Source organism: Telopea speciosissima, chromosome 7 (genome assembly GCF_018873765.1).
Source record: "Telopea speciosissima isolate NSW1024214 ecotype Mountain lineage chromosome 7, Tspe_v1, whole genome shotgun sequence".
Classification (NCBI taxonomy): domain Eukaryota; kingdom Viridiplantae; phylum Streptophyta; class Magnoliopsida; order Proteales; family Proteaceae; genus Telopea; species Telopea speciosissima.
The window spans coordinates 24,192,749-24,218,672 of NC_057922.1; the positions used below are offsets into that span (position 1 = coordinate 24,192,749).

General features: G+C 41.0%; 2 protein-coding genes across 2 annotated transcripts; one reads left to right on the plus strand and one right to left on the minus strand.

Moving 5' to 3' along the window:
* The first annotated feature begins 5,843 nt into the window (after positions 1-5,843).
* LOC122669983 (60S ribosomal protein L18a-like) lies at positions 5,844-17,728 on the plus strand. Its single transcript, XM_043866906.1, has 4 exons — positions 5,844-5,917; positions 6,117-6,232; positions 6,369-6,432; positions 17,308-17,728. The coding sequence occupies exons 1-4, from the start codon at positions 5,903-5,905 to the stop codon at positions 17,647-17,649; spliced, it is 537 nt and encodes a 178-aa protein (XP_043722841.1). The 5' UTR covers positions 5,844-5,902; the 3' UTR covers positions 17,650-17,728.
* Positions 17,729-22,178: 4,450 nt separating this feature from the next.
* LOC122668378 (calcium-transporting ATPase 12, plasma membrane-type-like) lies at positions 22,179-25,550 on the minus strand. The gene is made up of 2 exons (XM_043864956.1): positions 25,310-25,550; positions 22,179-25,045 (listed from the first exon to the last, which is right to left on the minus strand). The coding sequence occupies exons 1-2, from the start codon at positions 25,548-25,550 to the stop codon at positions 22,179-22,181; spliced, it is 3,108 nt and encodes a 1,035-aa protein (XP_043720891.1).
* Between the last annotated feature and the right edge of the window lie 374 nt (positions 25,551-25,924).

Sequence of the window (25,924 nt, forward strand, 5' to 3'; positions counted from 1 at the left end):
CCCCAATGAAATGACCATAACCCCCTGGTTTTGGGTGTTTTTGCTGGGCTGGACCCTCCAACTTCCAGCACAACGGGAGGAGAGCCAAATTGTCCTGAACCCTCATCTTGATTAAAGGGAAAATGTTACACTAAGCTCCTTTTTCTCTATATCTCTCCTCACATAAAATGACATCTTTACCTACCATATCTTACTTACACTGTGCCGCGGTTGTATAACAGCTCCTTAGTCAACTAGTTCCCATCTCCTAAATTTATTTTTTTGTTTGAAGGTATAAATAATTTATTTATTGATGCATGAAAAATGCAAGATATCCAATTCAAATAACATAGATGAGATAATCAAGGAGTGGAATGGGCCAAGAAGTCCTAAACGCATCGGACATTGTCCTCTTGGCCAAAGTGTCAGCCACGCTGTTAATCTCCCTGAGAATATGATGGAAAAGATGAAGACACAGAAAATAGCAAGATACTTGATATCTTTGAGAATATTAGTGATCTCCATCAATAAAGAACAACCTTTCCTAGTGTTATGTTTCTGAATTTCCACAGAGACTATATTAACTATTGAGCAATATTTATAATACAAAAGAAGTGTAACTAACAAAGGAATCAAACAAGAAACCGCTTGAACAACTTGGGCAGTGACATGTAACAACTAACTGTACATGTATAAGTATAACAGACTACATAAGTGATGGTGAAGTTGTCTTCTCCTTAACACCTAGAACTGAGAAGTCTCCCAAGATATCTAAGGCTTGGATTTGATCGTTGTGCATGGTATACAATTATTGGTCCCATAATATTATTGGCTTCGATTGTATCATAAGTTTATTTCCATGGTTTTGGATTAATATGATATCCCTAGTAAGATATCTCTTTTTTTGGTGAAGGTTGGCCATGCTAGCACTGTATCCGCCTCTCTCCTTTCCTCATGAAAAAGTCTCCCCTACCCCTCCCATCCCAGCCCCACATGGGTTGGCATTCCTATGTGAACGCCATCCGGTTGCGCCAGACACGCTACCCCTACGCCTTGACATAGGGGCACGTAAAATGACCATCAACCCCCCCGAAAATGACCATGGGTGCGGTGATCATTTTATCCACCCTTATGTCAAGGCACAGAGGCAACGTGCGCTGCATGACCAGGTGGTGTTCATTGACCGTGTAGTTCGTGTTACCCACGGTTGGTAGAAAGTTGTTCCGATCAAACAAAACTCAAAGGTTGAATCTTAAGTTAACTGACTTGTTGAAACCTTATCTATTCAAAAGAGTTGAATTGGTAAAATAAATTTTTACACGTAGAGAACAATGAATTAATTTGGTAGTATGTATATATTTTCTTTGAGAAGCACTTGCAGGCAGTCCTCTCAATTATATATTCACCAGTCTCTCTCTCTCTCTCCTGTCATGTAAGCAAAATTGTTGAATCAGTGAATCCATGAATCCGTTTGGATGGAGGATTAGACCCGTGGGTTTTGATTGGATGTGATCGGATAGACACACAAGAATCAATACTCATTTTGTAATTGAACACGGACGATTTTATGAAACCTTCATTTCACCTTTTTAAAATGATAAATATATAGTAATATTTCAAATATAAGGGATTTTCTTATTGACAAAGTTTAAGATGTGAAATAATTCATAATTTTACTTGCTTGACCTTTTAGCACAACGTTTTTGTTTTTTAACGAGAATAGATACTTTCATTTTACATATGTACTTGAAAAATGTGTAAGACAATTACAACTTTAATAATGACATAATGGTTAAAGTGGAGAACTGCGTCCGGAGGGATGTGTGATTGACGTATTTTTAAAAATTTTAAATTAAAGAAAATTCTATAGGACAGTCATACGGCCGACTATGATGTGTAAGATAAAATGTTGAATAGTTTAAGAAGTGCCATATAGATAAACTAAGTTTAATAAAGATGAAGATGTTGAGATGCATATGCGACAAATCTAGGAAGAATAAAGTAAGGAGTGACCATATTAGAGCTAATTTGAGAGTTGCCTTGATTCAAGATAAGCTTCATGAAAATCATTTGAGATGACATAACCATATTCAACAAAGGCCTTGGGATGTATCAATACGAAAGAGTGATTTGATTACAATTGAAGGATCTAAAGGAGCTGGGGGCAAGCCTAAAACGATTCTAAGGGAAGTAGTAAGGAAAGATATGTATAGTTTAGGCCTTGTCCCAAGTATGACTTTGAATAGAGCTTTTTGAATGGCTAAGATCCATGTAGCCGACACCATTTGGGTGGATTATTGATGAGTTGTCGATGTTGTACGTTGTGTTCTTTTCTTCTTCTTCTTTTTTTCTATTATTCTTATTACTTTGTCTTTTGCAAGGATCCATTTAACCGACCCGACCTTCATTTAGTTGGGATACGGTTTAATTGTTGGTGTCATTGTTGTTGATAAGTTACTTTCAAGATATTATTGAAAATCAAGTTGGAATATAAAAGATGGGTAGAAAGCATTATATTAGAAATATAATATAATGAGTAGTAAGAGTAAAACTTGTCTGATTAGTATAGCAAGTAGTATGGCTCCGAAATATCCTTGTAAAAAGATGTACACCAATACACATTCTCTTGTGATATCCGAATAGTAATTGGTATAGTTGAGCTGCATCAAATGATACTCCCCTAAAGGTTTTTAGATGCCCTAGTTCTCCAATTTGGGTTGACCAAGCATGCACCTATACCTCCAAGATAAATACTATTCTCGATCATATAGGTTGCAATACTAAATGTGATTACTTAGAAAAATCCGAAGGTTATACCCACTACTCACTGATATTGACAGACTATGATCGAGATGAAAACAATATCTAAAATATGTTAGAGAAAAAACGATGACCTCCTCTCCTTATATAGGGGAGGAAGAAACAATCAAAATGTGTCTCCAAAAGACATACCCAACAATAAACAAAATATATTTTGAATCTTTAATTTCAATTAAAATTAAATAACCTTTTGACAATACAAGAGGCAACTAAAAGGCATCAAGTTATAACTTCTAAATGCACCTTAAAGGTGACATTTTTAGGTTTACCAAACAAAAAAAGAAATATAGTGTTATCATTTCAATAGTCCCTTCAATTAAAAATTAAAATTCAATAATCTTTTATATCTTTATCTTAAATAACTTTTAGGAATAAGACAAGAGAGAATTAAAATGTATCAAGTTCTAAATGCATCTTAGAGGTGACATTTAGGTTTACCAAACGAAAAAGAAAAGAATAGAGTTGTCATTTAGACAGTCCCTTCAAATAAAGTCTAACCCAGATCCTATAATCTTGTTGTGCAATGTATGGATCTGAATGTTTTATGTGGATTTGATCGATCAATCCCTAAATCTCAAGAGTTGATGATTGCAAGATCTTCAATTGTTGTTGGGTTTGAGCTACCAATAGTAGTTATTTGAGTGTGACCTATGCCAACATTCTCATGAGTCTATCTCTCTTCTCTCCATATGAAAACACATCCTTACCCCCTTGTTTTGAGGAGGAGAGAGATAGACACATAAGAGTACATATCTTATGTGAATGAAATTAATATTAATATTATTGAATATATGTGCATATCTTTGGACTCTTTCAAGAGTGAAAATGCACTCAAGAAGCAGATATACAGATCAATCAAGTGTTGTTTTGTAACAGGGACCTCTATGAATATTTTATCTTTATAGACTATATTAGATTATAATGGAACCTAATTAACCCCTTCTTAGAATTAGTGGAAACTACTGCTGATTTCACTAGCATCGCCTTTACCTGGTTTAATTATAAGGAGTATATCAACTCTAAGCCTTTTTTATTTTGGTTGGTTCTTATATAATAATATCTCTCTTTTTTTCATAAAAAAAAAATATACATGTAGCATGTGTTAGAGATTTTTTTTTGTATTTTTTCTTTTGAACTGCTTAGAACCGTTTATGAACCGGAATCGACCCTAGGTAATGGTTTTAGATCTCAGGTTTGGAATCGATTAGCCTAATGGTCCGGTCTTGGTCCTGACTCCTTAGGACCAGAACTATTAAGGAACTAGACCAATAGCACAGAACCGGACCAATTGACACCCCTACTCCCAATAGCACCATTGGACAAAGGGGTACTTGAAGAAAACAAAAATGTTCTATGATTTGAAAATGTCTCTAGCCTTCGGGCTATCGAGAACAATGAATATGAAATCTTGCAATCACCCTTTGACATGATTTTGTTAATACAGATGATGTGGTGATAAGATAGATGATTATCTCGATTGATCCTTCGATTTATTTCACGCCAAAGATGGTAAATGGTGCTACAAATTGATAGCTTCAAGATGTAACTATTAACAAAATTTCCTTTGGAGTGCAAGGAGACCCACTGCACCTCATGAGTCTAATTTGTATTTTGGATGGTATGAAAAAAGCGGGAAATTCCCAGAATTCCAAAGAAAAGGTGATCTTAATCCTCAATTGCATTTTCACAGAGGACACAAGTTTGGTCAACAGAGATGCCCTACTCAAACATTTGGTCCTTGGTGCTCAAAGCTTTGTGAAGAGGAACCAAGTTATAAAGCTGTGAGGAGCTATTCCGAATAGAAACCAAATTCCTTTGTCCCAAGACTCCCAACCCTCCTGGTCTTGCGGAGTTCAATTAATTTCCCAGGCAGAGCATAGAAAGAAGTTAACCACAGCAGCGATGAGATTATAAAAAAAAAAAAAAAAAAAAAAACCACAGCTGTGAGACTTCCAAATAATTTTCTACTCCCAACACATACCAAAAATGATTATGACTGAAATTTGAGACTATAACTCAACCAAAAACAGATCATAAGACGAGATGAGATTTTTCCACGATCCATTGGGAGATGATAGGAAACTAATTTTCTTATATTTGGGTCTACTGGTAGCTTGATATTAAGGGTGTCAAGGTTGGGCTGGAACCGAGAACCAGATCAGAACAAATTCACATCCTAATCTTATATATTATAATTATTAAGACTTAATTTTGATTGTTAATTTAAAGGTCCATTTAAGAATGCTAACTTAAGAACATACCTTAAAATAATCTTAACTTATGAGGGTAGTGGTGTTCCTATTTATTAATTGAAAACACAACAAGAGGTAATATGGACTAATTCCATGATTTGAGGAAAAAAAATGATAGTGAATTGCATATCTCATGTGAATGAAATTAATATTTTATTGTATTATTACTAAATATATGAAACATGTGTAAGAGAATTTTTTTTAGCGACTCTTCGGAACCGTTTAGAATCTAGAACCGACCCACCCATTTGTTAATGATCTCAGATCTCAAATTTGGAATTGATTAGCTTATTGTTTCGATTCTGGTCCTGACCCCTTAGGCCCAGAACCATTAAGGAGCCGGACCAATAGCCCAAAATCGAACCAATTGACACCTCTACTTGATTTTCCCAAAATAATTTGATGAGACAAGCAAAGTCCCTTTATTATGAAGCATTGGATTGGAATCATTCTTCCATAAGTGCTATGACAAAAATCGATATAGAGCCGGCCGTCTCATGGGCGTCTTACAACATGGAATCAGTATTCTTTCTCGGATCCAACTCTTCTACTTTCGCCTGCCCGGTACTGCCGTGCACCCTCACATATAAGTACGGTGGAAAGTACCGCCTAACCTCTGCTCGGGCAAAGCGCTCGGACAGGGGTAAGGCGGTACATTCCGCCTTACTTGTGTGGGGGCGCACAGCAGTAGGGGCAGGGTGAAGTGGAGGAGTCGAATTGATTCTTTCTCTAACTTAGGGTTACTTGGCGAGCCCTATATGTAGCAGCAAGCTAACGGCCGACAACTCTTTCGAAGGTTGGAGAGGACTCACAGTGGTGCGAAGCCTCTCGTTCTTCGCGGCAGTAGCAGAATGGTGACTTACAGGGTGAGCATTGGATTAATATCTAATATGTTGTTCTATCTATTAGAGTTGTTAACCGCTTATTTGAAAATTTTCAAGATATAAGTAATGCTCGCAATCGTGAAGCTAGAATTTGCTTCACCTCTTATCAAAAACCAACTCCTCGACTTTATCTGGTTTCTGTGAAATATTGTTAATTTCATTAAGTTTTGTTTTCTTCCAGTTTCACCAATATCAGGTGGTGGGTAGGGCTCTCCCTTCCGAGACAGATGAGCATCCAAAGATCTATAGGATGAAATTATGGGCAACAAACGAGGTTCGTGCCAAATCGAAGTTCTGGTAAGCTTAATTTTTAAAGCCCTAGATATATTTGTGGATTTAGATTGCAGAGGAAATCTGTTTGTCTGATGCTTTAGTTTATGAATATCGTTGTTAATTGTATCGATCATTCTTTTCTTATTGTCTTACCATGTAGGTATTTCTTGAGGAAGCTCAAGAAGGTCAAGAAGAGCAACGGGCAAGTCCTTGCCATCAATGAGGTAAATGCCTTCCCCTATTCTTACTGCCACGCAACTATTGTTGGGAGCTTGTAGTTCACTTGGATTTGCATTTGGACCACTTGATTATCATGCTTTACTAGGTGTTGTGGCTCTGTCGATGCTATTCTATTGTTTTTTATTACTCAATAAATGTGATTTAGTGAAGATATTGAACTACAACACATGATTGAAACTTTAGTTTTGTGCCTTTTGAATGAATAATGATGACATTGCCTTGCTTTCAGTAGGAAGCAGGACTCAATGATTTTGTTTAGATATTGGCCTTGGTTGCTTAAAAGAACAATTTGTTGGGTTGCATAACTTGCATTTGTATGTGTCACACCCCTATCCCAACAAGGGATAGAATACAATATCAGGGTATGATTGGGGTGACACGCGTCATCCCACCTCACCGCCAGGATCTCGATGCAGTGGCCAACTCACAGTCATAAACCAATATTAAAATACAATAATATTAGAGTACGAAAGACAAAGGAATATTACATTCCAAGACAGGTCAGAGTTTGCGAAAGCGTAAATGAAATGATTATAAGATGTTCATTGGCTAATGATAATAAGTAACATAGTTACAAAATTCCTATGACCATCAAGTAGCTACCAAAAAGGTAAAACATAAAAGTTTATACAAAGCACAATGCTCTAAAATAATAATAAAGCGGAACGATCCCAAGTAACAGTACAACCCGTAGGCACAATCATCATGGGCAACCATCGCCATGATCCTCGATCACGGTCTACGGCTCCACGGTAATCATCGCATCCAAATCTAAAAAGAATGTGTACACGGGGTTAGCTCCACCGAGCTAGTGAGAGAGAAAAGGGGATGCACAATCACACAATCACAAATAGTCCATGGTGCATGCTATTATTAATTCATTTACCACCTAACACACAATGCTAAGTCAATGGGTATATGCTCTCGCAATAACTCGGGAAGACATTGTGGATCCTTCCATTCTCACCACAATGCAACCTCAATTATTACTATGGAGCCCGCCGGCCGTAGTCATCACCACCCGAGGCGGACCCGATAACCATTACTACCCCTGGCCTGGCCTCTCTAACTCTCCACAGAGCGGGTGCTCGGCTACCCAACACCTAAACCCTGTTGTTGGTAAGGGTCGTAGCATAGGAGGCCGAGCCTAACCACGATATACTACATGAATCCTATCGTGTTGAGAGGTACATCCCGGGTGTGTCAACGTCCCATTCCATCTAACACCCGGTACTCAAGACAACACGGCGCATGACGAGCAAGAATGAGATGCAATATACAATTCCATCGCATACGGGGTTCCGGTGCCGATACTTCCGCACCGTAACCCAACACAAATCCATATCATCCAAATCATCATCATCGAATAAGAATAAATGCAAATATGCAATCATGCTTGAATGATAATGTCACAATATAATTCATAAATGCATGAATAAGCAATAGTAAACAAGCTCAAGCGATCACCCAAACCCACTCACCAATTACTTCAAATGGAATTTGTATAAGCGCACGATTCCGCTCAAAATCATCCCATTGCACATATTTTGGCGCCTATGGAAGTGAATAAGAGTGTGAGAGAGTGTAGGGAGGCCTCATAGAGAAACCCCACCGTTTACATAAGTTATAAGCCTTAAAAGCGCATCGGAGGCAACATCGGACTCGCGAGGCTTGCCTCGACCTTGCCTCCGACCTTCCCTGCGAGGCTCGGGACACATCGGAGGCAAACATCGGACTCAACGATCTTGCCTCCGATGCAACCCAAGTGTGATTTCAAGGTCTTTAAAAGCCCGGGGTTGTCCCATTTGGTTCTCTAAGCCTCGAGGACAAGGGAGGGGTGTCTTGGAGTCTATTTGGGTCTTAAAACACCCAACATTCAAAGATTTAAGGGGTTTAAAGGATCAAAAGCTCAAAATCCAGATTTGGGGTTTTCTTTGGTGGTTGAAGCTTTAGAATCAAATAGATTCAAGAAGAGGTCAAAATAGAGGTCTTTATAGGATTGTAATGAAAATAGGAAAGCATCCTACGAGGGAAACTACACATGACTCGAGCTAACCCTTTGGGTTTCAAAAAGAAATCCCCATCTTGGGGCTGCAACCAACGAACCACCCAAGCTCAAGCGCAAGGGGGAAGAGAGAAAAATGGGGGAAAAGGGCACTTGGCTTACCTGGTTTGAGGTACACACGATGTGCCCTCTTTAAAGCTCCAAACCAGTAGCTCGTTTCCTTCTTCTCCTCCTTGCCGCCTCCTCTCTTAAAGCTCTCCTCTCCTTTTCACGATTAGGTTAGGAAAGAAAAGAAAAAGAAAGACTAAGGAATAGTCTTACCCCTCTCTCTCATATAGAAAATCACTTTTATGGCCTATTTGGATAAGGCCTCATAAGTGTAGGCTAGGGTCCTGTTTGGATAGGGTCAAACAACCATTCATCCCTACACAAGCTTTAAAATCCTAATTTGGGCCCCAAGGCCCACATAAGGTCAAGTTAATAAAAAGGGGTAAGGGTAGGGTCAAACATGACGGGCACCAATAGTACCTTAGCCATAGGTCTCACCCATAGGGTCCTTGTCGACATTGGATGCGGGGTCGGAGCACCGAGAACCTTGCCTCCGATGCGAGTAGGAAGGTGGTTCCCACCATAAGAGGTCGGGGCCTTTGGACCACACTTCGAGGGCTTTGAGAGGGCGAAGCACACAACAAAATTTGGTCAACTACTTATCCCCGACATGTCAAGGTGCAACCTCCGTGGTCCCGACTAGTTTCCACACGCAACCTCGTACTATGGTCAATATAGTCGGTTTGACCACTAGCGAGAACAACTCACCGCATACGTGGCGTGTGATAACTACACGTCACGGGAAGTATTAATAATTAATTATACTCCGGGTGCGGATATAACATTCTCCCACCTTACAAGAAATTTCGTCCCCGAAATTTGAGGCGGCCTAGGGTCTCAGTGAGAAGGGTCGCTGGATAACAACATCCCAAGTCACCCACATCTTAAACTAAGTCAAAGGTCGGATCAAGATGAGGTGCCTACATGTCATAGCAAGTCGGGTTCCACAACTCTCTTTTTCTTACGGTCACATTACCACGGGGTGTGGTTCACAATAACCCTAGGAAAACAGGTTCCAACTACTAAGTTAAGTCTCGAGGACAAAGGTTCCCTAGATCTTCCAGATCGGGTGATACCACTCTAGCCTTGAGACTCTGGTCATTCTTGGGTTACAGTGATTTAACTGTCCATGACCCAACATAGGGTTTACATTCAAGGCTTTCACATCGGTTGTCTCATTACCTAACCCAACTTTAGAATGATTTGGAATATTGATGGAATCTCCTATTGTTCACTCCAGACGGAGGGAACGCATTTGGTGATCCATTACCCCATTCATATATCGCTCGTTGGAGAAGGTCTTGTTGCATCCTTCGCCACTTTCACAACCTTTAAACCTACTACACGCTTATCCCACAGGAAGAGTCCACATCGAGTCCTCTTCGAGAACCAATAACCCTTCAATAGTTTTGGTCCAAGTCAACTCTTCAAGCAAGTCTCAATAAATTAACCTACTCGGTCATTAAATTCATTATTCATTACCCTAAGGTTTGGTCAACCAAGGTCGTGGCTCCAACTAGTTTCACAAAGAAGGTCAAGGTAAGTCATACTTATAGTACCGTGAGAATCACTCTAGTCACACAAGTCCAAGGTTCTAAGGGATAACTATATATATATATATCACACCAATATGTAGGCATAGATTCAATAATTACATTCAAATTCCTATGGACATATCGTCATCTAGGTCAATCCACCGTAACAAGAAGTTCTCAGTGCGGTTCGCTAAGTCCCCTTTTTTTTTTTGGAAAATCAAATCACTGTGTAGGACTCCCTCATGAGTCTAAACAAGGTTAGATAAACCAAGTAAAGTTCAAATAGAGTCGTCACTAGCTTGAGGTGTTATGAATGACTTCCAAATATACGTGACCTTCACGGCTTACTCAAATAAATGACCCAAACCAGCCTATTACTTTCCTTTCCTAGTACCTACCCACAGGGTTTAGATTCTACGCACCCCCTTAAGGGTCTCTACCCACATAGATTTAGGTTTCCTATCCATAAGGTTTGAGTCCTTACATTCATACAGGTCTAAGGATCTTCATCCTCAAGGGTAACTCTTCTCCTTTTAGGTAAGAGAGGAGTCACAGCGGTTACCAATGCCCGCTAGTTCTTATTAGCTGGCCCGTCGGGTACAAGTCCTAACCTCTTTCAATTTTTAGGTATTAACTAGACTCATGTGGTCCCCACAAATGGGTCACACAACAGGGGTCCAATCTAGGGTATAGGCACAAGATCATCACATATAGGTGTGGTCAAAAGGTCTCCAAAATAGGCTCAAAATCTTAAAAGAAAATCGGGTGGACTCACGGCGGACGCCAAGGGTGCATTCGTGGCTCCTCCGTGAAAATAGGTAGAGCGGACTAACGGGCGGATGTGGAATACAAATCCGTTCATTCGTCCGGTCTCGAAGTCTCAAAGGCGAGAGAGTTGAAGTCAAGCGGATCTACGAATGGATGCGAGTGTGGATCTGCTTCGTTAATCCGCACGATTTTAAAATGATAATTTCGAGTTTTGTGCAGAAGCGATTCACGACAAGTGGATCCGTTCGTTCGCTTGTTCGTAGAATTTTAACAAAACGAGCCACGAGTTTTAAAACTCATTTTTGGCTCCAAAGAAAAGGACATAACCGCAGGAGAAAAATCTCTACTGGGGACTTCCGTTCAAGCTCCCCTTAGGTGGTTTTCTTGTAATCCTAAGCCTCAAGGTTCAACTCTCGAGTTGTTCAAGATATGGCTTTCTTCCCATTCCTACTTTCTCTTTCTTGGATTTGGGATGAATCATCTCAAGTTGTGATCATGTCTTGATTTTGCTTGTAATCCCATAGCCATGTACACCAAGTCCATGCCAAAATTGATTCGGTAGGAACTAGGGTTTTTAGGTGTAAATCAAGCCCTATTTGATCGATGGCACTAAGTTGTTGGATCCTTGTTTGATTATTGCATCTTTTATAAATTTTCAAGTCTTTGCAAACATTTTAGAGACTTGCTATGTTTGTCAAGTCTAGTTGAATTTTACTAGGATTATGTTCGAGGTTTTGATTGTGGTAAAGTTATCAATTCACAATATTTTGGGAAAACTCTCCAAGTTCAAATCTAATTCTTTTACATGCCATAAAATCTCATAGAAAATTATCACATTGTCTTATCTTCAAACATATTTCCTTGTATACATGATTGTTGATAAAATCCTTAGAATATTTCCTCTTCTCTTTTGCCATATTTGATTCGGTCTTACTAGATAGGGCTTAGCTTACATTCTCTCGAGTTGTCACAAATCATATTTACTTGTTTCCCAAGATTCAAACTTTCAACCACAAAATCGAAAATTTTCTTTGAAGTTAGGCATGCTCCATGATTGAATAAACCCATTTCTTGCTTGAACCCACTATTTTGTATAAAATATTACTTTTTAGGCATAAATGGCCATTAACCTCTATCATGTATGATTGCATTCACATAGTGGCCATGCATTCCCTTTTCCCGAACTTCTTAGATCACAATTTGATAAAAAAATCAAAAATTTCTAGCCTAAGAATCCTGCAGAACTTAATTGCCTTGGGAAAAGAATCAAAGGCTAGGTTTTAAACCCCATAACCTTACATTGATCATCTACTTAGGTCTTAGCATTCAAGGTATTAATTTGCTATCTACTTGGCTTTTGGTGCGAGTTAAAACAATCAATGGCTCCAAGAACGCGACGATACGCGCGTAGAACAAATTGCACCAACTGCCCTAGATCCACTATGGTTCCAAAAGATAGAGGACCAAGAGCTTTATCGAGACTACTTCCGCCGGAAATATAATGGAAGGGTGGGATGTAGTGTTGGATGATCTCAAGCTTACAAGGTGGGGCGGAGATTTGAGGCATTGGGGTGGACCAACATTCTCAACCTTTTCGAACCATACTACTTAAACTCATTCGCCATTTCTATACAACCGACACCGAGAACCAGGCATACAAAATTATCGGGTTGTCTCATATGTCAAGGGGGTTCCTATAGCCTTCACCTGCGGCACGGTTGGTCGGCGTTATCAACATGTCCATTGGAGGAGCAAAGACCTATTGTTCACTAGAAGGAATCCCTATACCTTCATCAAAGTGGGAGGTATCGACATTCGACGACCATAAAGCGGTTGAACCTACGAGTGGTGGATGGCTTCAATGAGGTCACGAAGCAACTCTTCGACCGCACTCGATGCCTAGAGGGTATCGAGAGAGGGGTAGATGACATCAACACCTTTCTTGGTCGCGATGGTGGCGGTGGTGCAAATGACTATCCCAACTTTCTCTCAACAAATGAAGTTATCCTGGGATCGAGTTCTTCTAGTTCTTGTCTTAGGATGAACAACTGGAACTTTTAGAAATGGTAGACTTGTATATTTAATCTGAGATGAACATAATCAAATGTTTGAGTTGGAACAAATGGGGTCTTGCATTCGAGTTGGGAAAGGCACGATTATGCCCAAACAGAGAATGGAACAATTATGGTGTTTAGATTGGTATCTCTTGATTGAAGCGGGATGGAGTCATATGTTTTTATTGGAATAGATGAAATCATGAATGTTGAAATAGGAAGGATATGATTCGCCTCCCAAGAAGATTTGGAACAATTTGATATTTGTAATTAATCTTATATGTATCTCTATGTATTTACTTAATTCTTTCTTTGTTTAATTCATTGTTGATAATTGTGGGTGATTATAATTGATTCATTATTATTTATGAATTTTAACATATAGTTGCCCATCTATGACCTACTTAAGACTCAACCAAGCAATTACATAGTTGTAGCTAATGCGACCTATGGTTCAAGTCTTAAGTTCCATGTTATCTATTATCTTCTAAGTCCTTGTTTCACTACAATATAGCTTCTCCTACATGTCTGCACACAATCATTTATGTTCTTGAAGATTTTTAATTTAGAACCTAATTGTGGAGAGTAAATCAAGAGTCCGCAAGACGTGGTTGGTGCAGAGCATCGCGGCTCGATACCATATTGCCACACCCTATCCCAACAAGGGATAGAATACAATATCGGGGTATGATTGGGGTGACACGCGTCATCCCACCTCACCGCCAGGATCTCGATGCGATGCACAACTCACGCCATAAACCAATATTAAAATACAATAATATTAGAGTACGAAAGACAAAGGAATATTACATTCCAAGGCAGTCGAGTTTGCGAAAGCGTAAATGAAATGATTATAAGATGTTCATCAGCTAATGATAATAAGTAACATAGTTACAAAATTCTATGACCATCAAGTAGCTACCAAAAAGGTAAAACATAAAAGTTTATACAAAGCACAATGCTCTAAAATAATAATAAAGCGGAACGATCCCAAGTACAAGACAACCCGTAGCACAATCATCACGTGGGCAACCATCGCCATGATCCTCGATCACGGCCTCGGCTCCACAGAATCATCGCATCCAAATCTAAAAAGAATGTGTACACGGGGTTAGCTCCACCGAGCTAGTGAGAGAAAAGGGGATGCACAATCACACAATCACAAATAGTCCATGGTGCATGCTATTATTAATTCATTTACCACCTAACACACAATGCTAAGTCAATGGGTATATGCCATCGCATAACTCGGAAGACATTGTGGATCCTTCCATTCTCACCACAATGCAACCTCAATTATTACTATGGAGCCGCGCCGTCGTAGTCATCACCACCCGAGGCGGACCCGATAACCATTACTACCCTGGCCTGGCCTCTCTAACTCTCCCGGGCAAAGAAGTGCTCCTACCCAACACCTAAACCCTGTTGGTAAGGGTCGAGCATAGGAACCGAGCCTAACCACGATATACTACATGAATCCTATCGTGTTGAGAGGTACATCCAGGTGGTCAACGTCCCATTCCATCTAACACCCGGTACCAAGACAACACGGCGCATACAGAAGAATGAGATGCAATATACAATTCCACGTATACGGGGGGTTCCCAAGTATTCCCGAGACCGTAACCCAACACAAATCCATATCATCCAAATCATCATCATCGAATAAGAATAAATGCAAATATGCAATCATGCTTGAATGATAATGTCACAATATAATTCATAAATGCATGAATAAGCAATAGTAAACAAGCTCAACAAATACCCAAACCCACTCACCAATTACTTCAAATGGAATTTGTATAAGCGCAACGATTCCGCTCAAAATCATCCCATTGCACATATTTTGGCGCCTATGGAAGTGAATAAGAGTGTGAGAGAGTGTAGGGAGGCCTCATAGAGAAACCCCACCGTTTACATAAGTTATAAGCCTTAAAAGCGCATCGGAGGCAACATCGGACTCAGCGAGGCTTGCCTCGACCTTGCCTCCGACCTTCCTGCGAGGCTCGGGACACATCGGAGGCAAACATCGGACTCACACAGTCTTGCCTCCGATGCAACCCAAGTGTGATTTCAAGGTCTTTAAAAGCCCGGGTTGTCCCATTTGGTTCTCTAAGCCTCGAGGGACAAGGGAGGGGTGTCTTGAGTCTATTTGGGTCTTAGAAACACCCAACATTCAAAGATTTAAGGGGTTTAAAGGATCAAAAGCTCAAAAATCCAGATTTGGGGTTTTCTTTGGTGGTTGAAGCTTTAGAATCAAATAGATTCAAGAAGAGGTCAAAATAGAGGTCTTTATAGGATTGTAATGAAAATAGGAAAGCATCCTACAAGGGAAACTACACATGACTCGAGCTAACCCTTTGGGTTTCAAAAGAAATCCCCATCTTGGGGCTGCAACCAACGAACCACCCAAGCTCAAACGAGCAAGGGGAAGAGAGAAAATGGGGGAAAAGGGCACTTGGCTTACCGGTTTGAGGTACACACGATGTGCCCTCTTTAAAGCTCCAAACCCAGACCGTTTCCTTCTTCTTCTTCCCTTCCTTCTCCTTCTTCTCCTCCTTGCCGCCTCCTCTCTTCAAAGCTCTCCTCTCCTTTTCACGATTAGGTTAGGAAAGAAAAGAAAAGAAAGACTAAGGAATAGTCTTACCCCTCTCTCTCATATAGAAAATCACTTTTATTGGCCTATTTGGATAAGGCCTCATAAGTGTAGGCTAGGGTCCTGCTTTGGATAGGGTCAAACAACCATTCATCCCTACACAAGCTTTAAAATCCCTAATTTGGGCCCCAAGGCCCACATAAGGTCAAGTTAATAAAAAGGGGTAAGGGTAGGGTCAAACATGACGGGCACCAATAGTACCTTAGCCATAGGGTCTCACCCACAAGGGTCCTTGTCGGCGACATTGGATGCGGGGGTCGGAGGCAGCCAGTAACCTTGCCTCCGATGCGAGTAGGAAGGTGGTTCCCACCATAAGAGGTCGGGGCCTTTGGACCACACTTCGAGGGCTTTGAGAGGGCAGTAAGCACACAACAAAATTTGGTCAACTACTTATCCCTGACATGTCAAGGTGCAACCTCCGTGGTCCCGACTAGTTTCCACATGCAACCTCGTACTATGGTCAATATAGCTGGGTTTGACCACCAGTGAGAACAACTCACCGGCATACGTGGCAGTGATAACTACACGTCACGGGGAAGTATTAATAATTAATTATACTCCCGGGGTGCGGGTATAACAGTATGAGTACTCAATTTCACCCAGCCTAGACTTGATGTGGCAGCCTCAAGGTTTTATATGTTTTTGTCATGTTTTAATGCAGGGAACTGCCCTAATTTTTAAATGCAAATAGAAAAATTAATCCAGTGAACAGAAAAAATGGATATTTTGTCTCCAAGTTCTTCCCTCTTATAAAAATGCAAATTGCGCTTAAAGATATGTGGGAAATTTACCTCCTTTCTGTACTTCAGGATACTCTTTGTCCCCCCCAAGTTATTGTGTTGGCAATGGCTCAAACTTCTGATCTGCTACTTTCTTTTTTCATTTTATCTCTCTACATTTTGAAGATCCTTAGATCTTAAAAAAAAATCTACATTTTTGCACTGCCAGTACATTTGGATAAATTTTCAACCATGTATTTCAAAATGGTTTGTGGCTTTTCATGATATTCAATTTTGAATCTTCAACGGAAAATTAGATAATCCAAGTATATATGACATAGGGATGGAATTAGTTGTCTTGTATGCTTGCAGCTTTCTCCCATTTGTGTTCAATTGATATTACTCTAACCTCCAATGAACCCAATCTGCCTGCCATCATATTTCCTAGCATTGAAGTAATTGGCATGCATCAAAATTAGTGCTTAGGTGGATTTTGGAACTATGACAATTTTGGCTTCTTCTGGGAAATGCCATTGAATTATAGTACTTCAAAATTTCTTGTGTGGCAGTTCTTCTATTATATCTCAGTTCTTTTCACATTTCAAAAGCCACACAATCCTAAAGTTACAAGTATGACTAAATACTACTTGGGGTCCAGCTTTAGGGTTTTGTTACGTCTCTTGATAAAATTGAACAGTCTTTATAGATTTGCAAGGTGGGATGAATGTGTATGTGTAAAACTTAAAGTTTAAGTTGGAGTTGCCTTCATTCCCTTCTTGGTAACCATGTAAGGAGATATGGTGATACACCGAATGAGATTAGACTTGCATATCTTCACATACATCTTCCTTCTGTTTTCCTCTTCCCTGTGTCCATTATATGCATGGATATATTTTTCTCTGGAGAGTCTTATGTGGATTTCACAATGAATCTAATTTTCTTATGAATGCATTTTGGCAGATACTGTTTTCAGTCATTAAGTTATGGTTGTTCTTATTTGTTTCCAAACTGCAGATTTTTGAGAAAGACCCAACCAAGGTAAAGAATTATGGGATTTGGTTGCGGTACCAAAGTCGGACAGGGTATCACAATATGTACAAGGAGTACCGAGACACCACTCTTAATGGTGGTGTTGAGCAGATGTACACTGAGATGGCTTCTCGCCACAGAGTAAGATATCCATGCATCCAGATTATCAAAACGGCTACCATCCCTGCCAGTCTTTGCAAGAGAGAAAACACAAAGCAGTTTCACAATGCCAAAATCAAATTCCCTTTGGTCTTCAAGAAGGTTAGGCCACCAACCAGGAAGCTCAAGACGACATACAAGGCATCAAAACCCAACTTGTTTATGTAATGAGATGGGGGGATCTTTCACTTACCCAAATTTTGTATTTGCATTTGAGTTCTTTCAATGTTATTCGTTTATATCGGTTTATCTCTTACTTTTGATAGTCAAGTGTTTTTGGAGCCATTTGACTACATATTTTTTTAATGGATAGGTTTAATTGGTGGCCTTAATGGCAGTTGGCCTTCGGGTTGTTAAATTGCCTGAACTCTTTTCCGTGATCCTTCTTTCTATATCAGTGCATTATTATCGAAGATTACCTGGAGATGTTCCGGACTCTCATTTGTTACTTGAAGGCTATTTATTATCCAATTCCATAAATAGCCAATTCCATCTCTTTTTTTATTGGCTAAACATTCGGCTCTCAACGAAGCTGGGCTTGGCAAACAGGCAAATCATACTGAAGGGTCAATGAGCTAGGAAACCCTAGAGAACTCTAGAGAATACTTTCTGAGCCGCCGTAAGAAGCTCTGCAACTCTCTTCTCTGCGTATGATCTCTGCTTCAAAATGTAGCCCCTCCGCCCCTGTGGCGTGATTCTTCTCCGCTTCAGTGAGTGTTCCCCTCTGTCCTAGTGGCGTGCCCTCTTCCCTTTTTTCTTTTCCTTTCTTTTCCCCTTCCCTTTCTTTGCCTTCTCTCCCCTGCCTCAGGTCTCGGCCGATCAACCTCCCGCTTCACTTGCCTCATCTCAGAACTAAGAGTTTGTACTTTGGTCTGCCTGTGTTCTCTTCCATTGGGGCTTGGACCCGTGTTCTTGATTGCTCCAAGAGACAAGACATCGAAGAACCCAGATCTCTCTTCAGTAAGATCGATACCGGCCTTCAAAATATTGAACAGTCGTGCGGCTTTAGTGAAGGAGAAGATAAAGTTCGGCCCCAAGAGCAGGAGTGGAAGAAGAATTGGGAAGATTTGAGTTTCTCTAACCTTTTCTAATGTCTTTGTTGTGGCGGTGGTAGTGGTGGTGGTGCACGTGTGGGCTTGAGGGTTTGCATGTGTGTTGGTTGTTCACTTGTTATGCTGATTTTACTCGTCTCTTCTCAAAACCATCCAAATCTAGGCTTTGGATGTTTCCACCCTCCCTCTCCCCCTCCCCCTCCCCCTCCCCTATAGCACGCTATTCCCTCCGCCCAATCCATGCTGCCTCCTCCCACCGCCCCACCCATTCGCATCCCCCTCCCATGAAGCTGATGCCCTTTATTTTCTGCTGTTTCGTCTTTGTTATGATTTTTTACTATCGTTGGAAAATCGTGGTGTGTGTGCTCTTTTTCGTGGGCAACACCGAGGGGTTTCCAACCAAGGACGGTCCGATTTTTTTCCATTTTGTTTGTGGTGATGCAGGTTCTACCGATTATGGCGTTGACGTCGCCATCGCCATCGTTGACGAAGGTGAAGATTTTCACCCTGGAATCGCTGCAAGGCCCATCACGAACCTACTGCATGCTACATGTGACCCTTACTGGCTTTCTACCTCTGTGTCAGCTGTCTGTCTGCATGGGTAACCAAGATTCTAGTGCTTTGTCTAGCATGCGTCATAAAAGATGGGGTCTATTTATATGGCACGTTAGTGCATGCGCTTTATTATGTAAGCTATGTTAATAGCAAATTACCTAGGGAAGTGGTTGTTACCCATCCCCTAGTTTGGATGACCCGGTCAATAGCATGTGTGATCGGGTTGATTTTCACTCCTTGGTCCCGGGTACTGTGTACGGGTTCCTTGTGCTTGTCATGCTATCTATCCAGTTTATGTTTCGTGTTTTTCTGGCGTTGGACGCTCATGAGTGAATAGCCCTCTTTTTACCTAAAAAAAAAATACTGAAGGGTCAAAAGGTGTTGAAATCTGGTTTGTCTTGGCGTGTGGATACTGGTTATTGTATTATCTGATATTTATTTTTATTGGGATTGATGAGTCGGTATTGCATTGACAGATTCGCATGGGTATCGGTAGAGACTGATATCGATTGTGTTATTGGTGAAGTCTGATCTTAGTCCAAAAAGTGCAGTGGGGATCTTTGTAGGGCTGCTTCGGCCTCGAAACGTGTCCGTATGGCCTAAAAGGTGCACAAATCATTGTCAAAGGTGGTGAGCCCTGTAGAGCTCATCGTGACCTTCGAATCGATATATATTTCAACATATGTTCAATTCTGGTCTGATCCTGACTAGGTGGTCATTTTTGGGGTGTCTAAGAGTATTTCTATCATTTTTTGGGTTAGGGCTTTTTTATAAAGTGTCCTTATCTCGTTGAGAGGGTTAAGGTGAGATTAGAAGATTTTGTAAATTGTTTTAGAGAATAGTGAAATGTTCTATCTTCGACCGTGGATGTAGCCTACCTTCTTGGGGGTGAACTACGTAAAATCTCTATGTTGTGTGTTTGATTCTTCGCTTCTTTTTCGTTTTTTCCTACAAATCCCATTTATGGACATTGTTTTTCTAATAGATTGTTGTTTGCTCCTATATTGATCCAATATTGGTGGATTGATATGATCATAGGTAAAAATGTTAAAAAAAATTAAAATTTTTTTAAGAACATAGTGGTAAATCTGTTCAATCTAGATCAATGGAAATTATCAATGTCATCCCTTGTGGTTTGCCAATATTTTAAGGCACCCAAACGAAATATGGAACTTATCAATGACTCCCTGATTTAGATAAAAAAATTATGGGGTGCTGTTCTCTGTGCCGTAGCGGAGGCCGTGCCTAGACACATGGGGGTGGACACAATGACCATCCATGTGCTTGGGCGCAGCCTACGCTGCAGCACAGAGAACATTCTCCCAATAATTATATATACCCTCTACCATTAGTCAAGACTATAAAGTCGTGATGTCAATAGGTTAATTTTTTCTTAAAGACAATGCTCTGCCCTTGGAATGATGTGAAGTACATATTCTACCTTTTCAATTAAAAAAAACCAAATAGCCTCATTCTTCAATCGAATACCTCAACTAGGTGACCATATTTGGCGACCTGTGCAGACCCTTTTTTAGTAAATTGTATTTCATAGGTTAACCCGTTTAAATCGGAGTAACGATTGTTATTTCCATATTTCGTGTAGGTGTCTTAAAATATTGACAAACCTAACCTCAGAAAGGTGCTGATAATTTCTTTCAACCAAAACAATTCTACTTTCTAAACCAAAAATAAAAATTCGCCGCGCGCTATGCACTGTGCATGCTTGAGCGCGATGCGCGAAAGCCATTGCACGTTAGCGCATCGGTTTTCTTTACTGCGTCATGAGTCTACAAGCCTTTCTCATTTCAGTGCTATGAACCTTTATCTATAAAGAGTACCTGGATCAGACAATCAATGGTTGTGCTTGAAGCCCTCTCCTACCTAATGGAGTGTATCATATTATATAGATATACGTTATTATCATAATATAGATTCTCATCCTTATATTCAGAATCATAGCCGCCATTAAAAACGCTCTAGAGCGCGCTATTTCTTAAAATCAATCTCAATTTTAAACGAAATTATACCAAATCGGTCCATAAGTAACGTTCTTTTTCCCAAAAAAAAAAAAAACATTCTGAATACATCTCTTCCTCTCCGCTCTCCCCAGTCTCCACCCCCTGCGTGATCGCTCTCCCTTCCCCGCCGGCTGCCGATCTCTCTCCGGTAATCCCTCCCCTTCTAAACTGTACCCTCTCACCTTCTGGACTTCCTCCCCCGCCACCAATATTTGTATTTAGTTTTCTAATTTTATGTAATGGATTTTCCTTGTGACACTGTCTAAATTTTCTATTTCGTTGAATTACCCCCGTATCTGCAGCTTTGGACGATTTTGAAGATCACAACTCTCTGCACCTGCAGCTTAGATCTCCCTCGCCATTAAAGCATAAGTGCAGAAGAATCGAAATAGAAGTTAATTATTTGCATCTCGCCATCGTTGCCCGACAGCAGCTGATGTGAGATCTTCCATTCCTTATCCACCACAACGATGTGGCTTCTCTGTTTTCTCTCTCATCCTCCCCAACCCCCTCCTCGGCTTCTCATGCTCTGGCTTTCCCTTCCCGAGTGAAGGTGCGAGATTTGACCCCAAAACCTAGCAACAAGACTAGGTCCTTAATAGCTACGCTTGCTTGAACCTTCAGTGCTATGCACTTATTCAAATCCAACCCTACAAGAGTTTTCACTTGTGATACAAAGGGATTTACTCTCTAAGGGGAGCTAAAAGCGCCATTAAGGTCTTGAGCTAAGCTCATGCGACTCCCCATCCTTACTCCCCTAATTTTAAAGCCCATTGTAATAGGAGGTTATACACCACCATAATGTCCATAACAGGCTATCATCGAAAAGCTCATCCACAGATCGATGATAACCCCATATAATATATTCAAGAAAGAAGAGCCCATTAGAAAACCTAAGAAAAACATCAATATAAACTAAAAAAGACGAAAACAGTAGCAAAAGCCAATATAGAACAAAGAAGCTGTGGTAGGTCTCTGTTACAGGATATTTAAACGCTATTAATCCTAGGCAGCATTTGGTTTCGCATTTTCCGATCAAAAAATCAACCTAGAATGCATACCAAACACAGCCCTAGAGAAAGCTGAAGAATGATTTATCAGAAACTGGTACCCACTTGACGATCCAACCAATAGGCCAAGATAAAGCTGCAATTCCAATAGATGCACCCCAGTGCCCCCAATTCAATCTCTCTTTGTTTGCATATTTTTTCTTAAATTCTACCATCACCACTTGAAGAACGACTGTAATTCCCACTATCCCCAGAAAAATTCGGTTCTTATGTATCCCCTCAAATATGTTCTTCTTCTCCAACTTCCTTGCATTGAACTGATTGAAGACTTGGCAAAGGACAAAGGTATTGAAGATGAAGGTGTCCTTGATCTTCTCTTCTACACCAATGATGGCAATTCCCTGAAACTGTAGAATCAACAAGATTGTTACCTGATATATGGCTAGAGCAATGAGGTTCCTCCACATGACCTTGGTTATAAGTGGTTCAGTTCTACCAACTGGCGGCTTCTTCAGGAGCTCCTTGGTAGGATACTCTGTGGCCAGGGCCAAAGTTCCCAATGTGTCCCTGAGAAGATTCACCCACAATAGCTGGACTGCTGTCAATGGGACGACTTCAGAGGAAACTGCAGCAACAAAGTTGATCACAAGGGCAACAACATTCATTGTGAGCTGAAACTGGATAAACTTTTGAATGTTGCTGTAGATACACCTACCCTGCTTCATAACTGTGACTACTGAGTTGAAGTTATCATCCAAGATGACAATGTCTGAGCTCTCATTTGGCACTTCTGTGCTTTGAATTCCCATAAAAAACCCAATGTCTGCTGCTTTTAGTATTGGTGCATCATTAGTGCCATTACCAGTGACTGCAACGATATGGCCTTTCTCTTTCAAGCATTGCACCATCAGTAGTTTGTCATAGGGAGAAGATCTTGCCATGACCCGGATTGTATCAACCTTCTGTTTCCTCTCTTCAGGAGTGTAGTTTCGGAATTCTACACCTTCCACCACTGCTCCATTGTTCATGTCTTCATCAGCTTCAAGTATTCCACATTCAATGGCTATAGCTATTGCAGTGAAAAAATTTTCACCAGTGATCATTTTGATGTTAACCCCAGCCTCTCTACAAACTTTCACTGCCTCACTTACCTCAGGCCGACATGGGTCCTTCAAACCCACTAGGCCCAACAAGATCAGTCCATCTTCTTTAAGCTCGTGGGTGGCATCTCCATTTTCTTCTACTTCTGAGACCGGTTTGGAGGCAAAAGCAATGCATCGAAGGCCCTTATCTGCCATACCTTTAATAATTTGCTCAAATTTCATCCTCTCGGCTTCATTCATGGGTTTTGCAGTCCCTGTTCTGCCAAAGTAGCTTGAACAGAGAGCTAATATAATCTCAGCAGCTCCCTTCCAGTGCACGCAAATCACTTTCTCACGGTTATTTCTCATCAAAACTCCGCTTCGCTTCTTCTCTGAATTGAAGGCCTCAACATGGAGAACTGTGCAACTCTGCTTCACTTCATCTACAGCCGTACCCAAATCCAACACAGCCCACGAGAGAATGGCTTTCTCAGTTGGGCTACCAGAAAAGTCAGGTACTGTACCCGAGTAAGACCTATAAACAGCACCAGTAGTGTTCAAACTAACCCCCTCTTGCAGAAATTGAAGGACATTAGGTGCTATTACCTTGGAAGCATCTTCAGTAACCGCTTCTTCACCAACCCAAAACTCACTGACCTCCATCTTGTTCAATGTGAGGGTACCAGTTTTATCAGTGCAGATAGTAGTGACTGAACCCATAGCCTCACAAGCCGACAGTTTGTGTACCAGAGCATGATCAGCCATAATTCTCTTCACTGAGTAAGCCAGAGTGAGAGTGACAGCCAATGGCAACCCTTCTGGGATGGCCACCATTACAATTGTGTCAGCAGCAGAGACAATACCCACCAGAGCATTCACCACCACATCAAATTTGGTCCTTCCACTGAACTCGCGGTACCCCTTTTCGTCATGTATGTTCCCACTGATGTAACGGACCAGCTTCACAACCAGAACAACGAAAGCCATAATCAAAGTAGTCTTCCCCATATGGGAAGTAAGATTATCAAGGCGAACTTGTAATGGGGTCTGCTCCTCTCTGTCACGGTTTATTGAACTCATCATCTCTCCCCAAGCTGTGTTAACGCCGACAGATGTGACAAGCATTCTGCCGTACCCATCAGCCACTTTGGCTCCAGAAATCATGAAAGGGTTTTGGTCACCATTGATGACCACAATGGAGTCCCTCTCTCCTGTCATTCTCGACTCGTCCAGTTTCAAGGAGTGGCCATCTAAGAACAACCCGTCTGCCGGAATCTGATCACCGATCTTCAAAACCACAATGTCTCCGACGACGATTTCAAAGATGGAGACCTGTTGCCGCCATCCGTCTCTGATTACATCAACTCTCATGTCGTTGCTTTCGTGTGAGAGCTTTTCAAACAGTTTCGATTGCTTGAAGTTAATAATTGCAGAAACCAAAATAAAAAGAAAGACGGCAAGAGATATGCTGCCACCATCAAACCACCCATCTTTAAGCCCATGTTCTTTGATGCCAAACCCAAGAGAGAGAGCAACACGTACGAGAAGAATGAGAATTGTCGTGTCCTTGACGACTTGGAAGACGAAATGGAAGAACCCTTTCGTAGGCGGCTTTCGATAAGTATTTGAACCAAAATTATTGCATCGGCGAGTAACATCTTCAGGGGTACCATGGATTCCATCCTTGAAATTAACTTGGAGAGCAGCAGCAACTCCTTCAACACCTCCAAACTGATCAAGAAGTTCTAACAATTTCTTTTCCTTTATGACAGCAATTAGGCTTTCGTGATCAAAATTGGAGAAAGGCATGGAATCGGCGGTGTAGTCGTCATGATCATTAATGTCAAGAGTAACAGCAACTCCATCAACACCACCAAACTGATCGTTCTCCTCCTCTACGACGCCAAAGACGCTTTCGTTGTCAACATTGGAGAAAGGTGTGGAATCGGCCGTGTAGTCATCATGAACGTTAATGTCAAGAGCAACAGTAACTCCATCAACACCACCAAACTGAAAGTTCTCCTTCTCTACGATTGTCAAGACGCTTTCGTTGTCAACATTGGAGAAAGGTGTGGAATCGGCCGTGCAGTACTTATGATTATTAATGTCAGGAGCGGTGTAAGAAGGGGAATCCGAGAGATGGGTCATGAGAATCTGATTCTTCCTCTCGATAAGAGGAGAGAGGAGGGCCCGGGTGGAGTAGATGGCTTTGAAACCAAAGCGCCATCTTTGTCGAGGTTTAGTGAGGGTGGCTAACTCAAGGAAGAAGTTAGCAAAGAAGTCATAATGTGAAGCAGAAACAGTAACAGAAACAGAAGCAGAAGCAGACATAGTAGCAGGAGAAGTAGACATGGCAAAGAATTAGTGCAGCTATCTCTATGAAAGGAGGACCGGACAATAAAAAAGATTATGAGAGTTTGAAGAAGCTTTGAAGCTTTTTTGGGGGATTGGGAGCTTATATATAATATTAGGGAACTACTACTAAGAGGGAAAGGGGGTGGGGGTATAAGAGAGCTGAGAAAGAGCGCGAGTATTCGCCATTCCTATCGCTTTGTTGCAAGCTCTATTGCGGCCAGATAGGGGATAGCCAGAGGCAGAGGATGTTGATTTCGGGATAGGTAACTGCTTTGAAACTTAAGGCTTCATCACATCAAAATATGATCACCGTGTGGACCCGCCCTAATGCGAAGTTGGGACATGAGCACGGTAAGTACAGGATGAACAAT

What these genes read in the sequence shown, in the direction of transcription:
- LOC122668378 (XM_043864956.1), bottom strand. Translation starts at nt 25,550, where the DNA reads ATGTCTACTTCTCCTGCTACTATGTCTGCTTCTGCTTCTGTTTCTGTT. An exon ending in TTCCCCTTCTTACACCGCTC is followed by an intron (nt 25,046 to 25,309) that starts CTGACATTAATA and finishes TTGCTGTTACTC; the next exon opens with TTGACATTAATGATCATGAC.
- LOC122669983 (XM_043866906.1), top strand. An exon ending in CGTGCCAAATCGAAGTTCTG is followed by an intron (nt 6,233 to 6,368) that starts GTAAGCTTAATT and finishes CTTACCATGTAG; the next exon opens with GTATTTCTTGAGGAAGCTCA. An exon ending in AAGTCCTTGCCATCAATGAG is followed by an intron (nt 6,433 to 17,307) that starts GTAAATGCCTTC and finishes TCCAAACTGCAG; the next exon opens with ATTTTTGAGAAAGACCCAAC.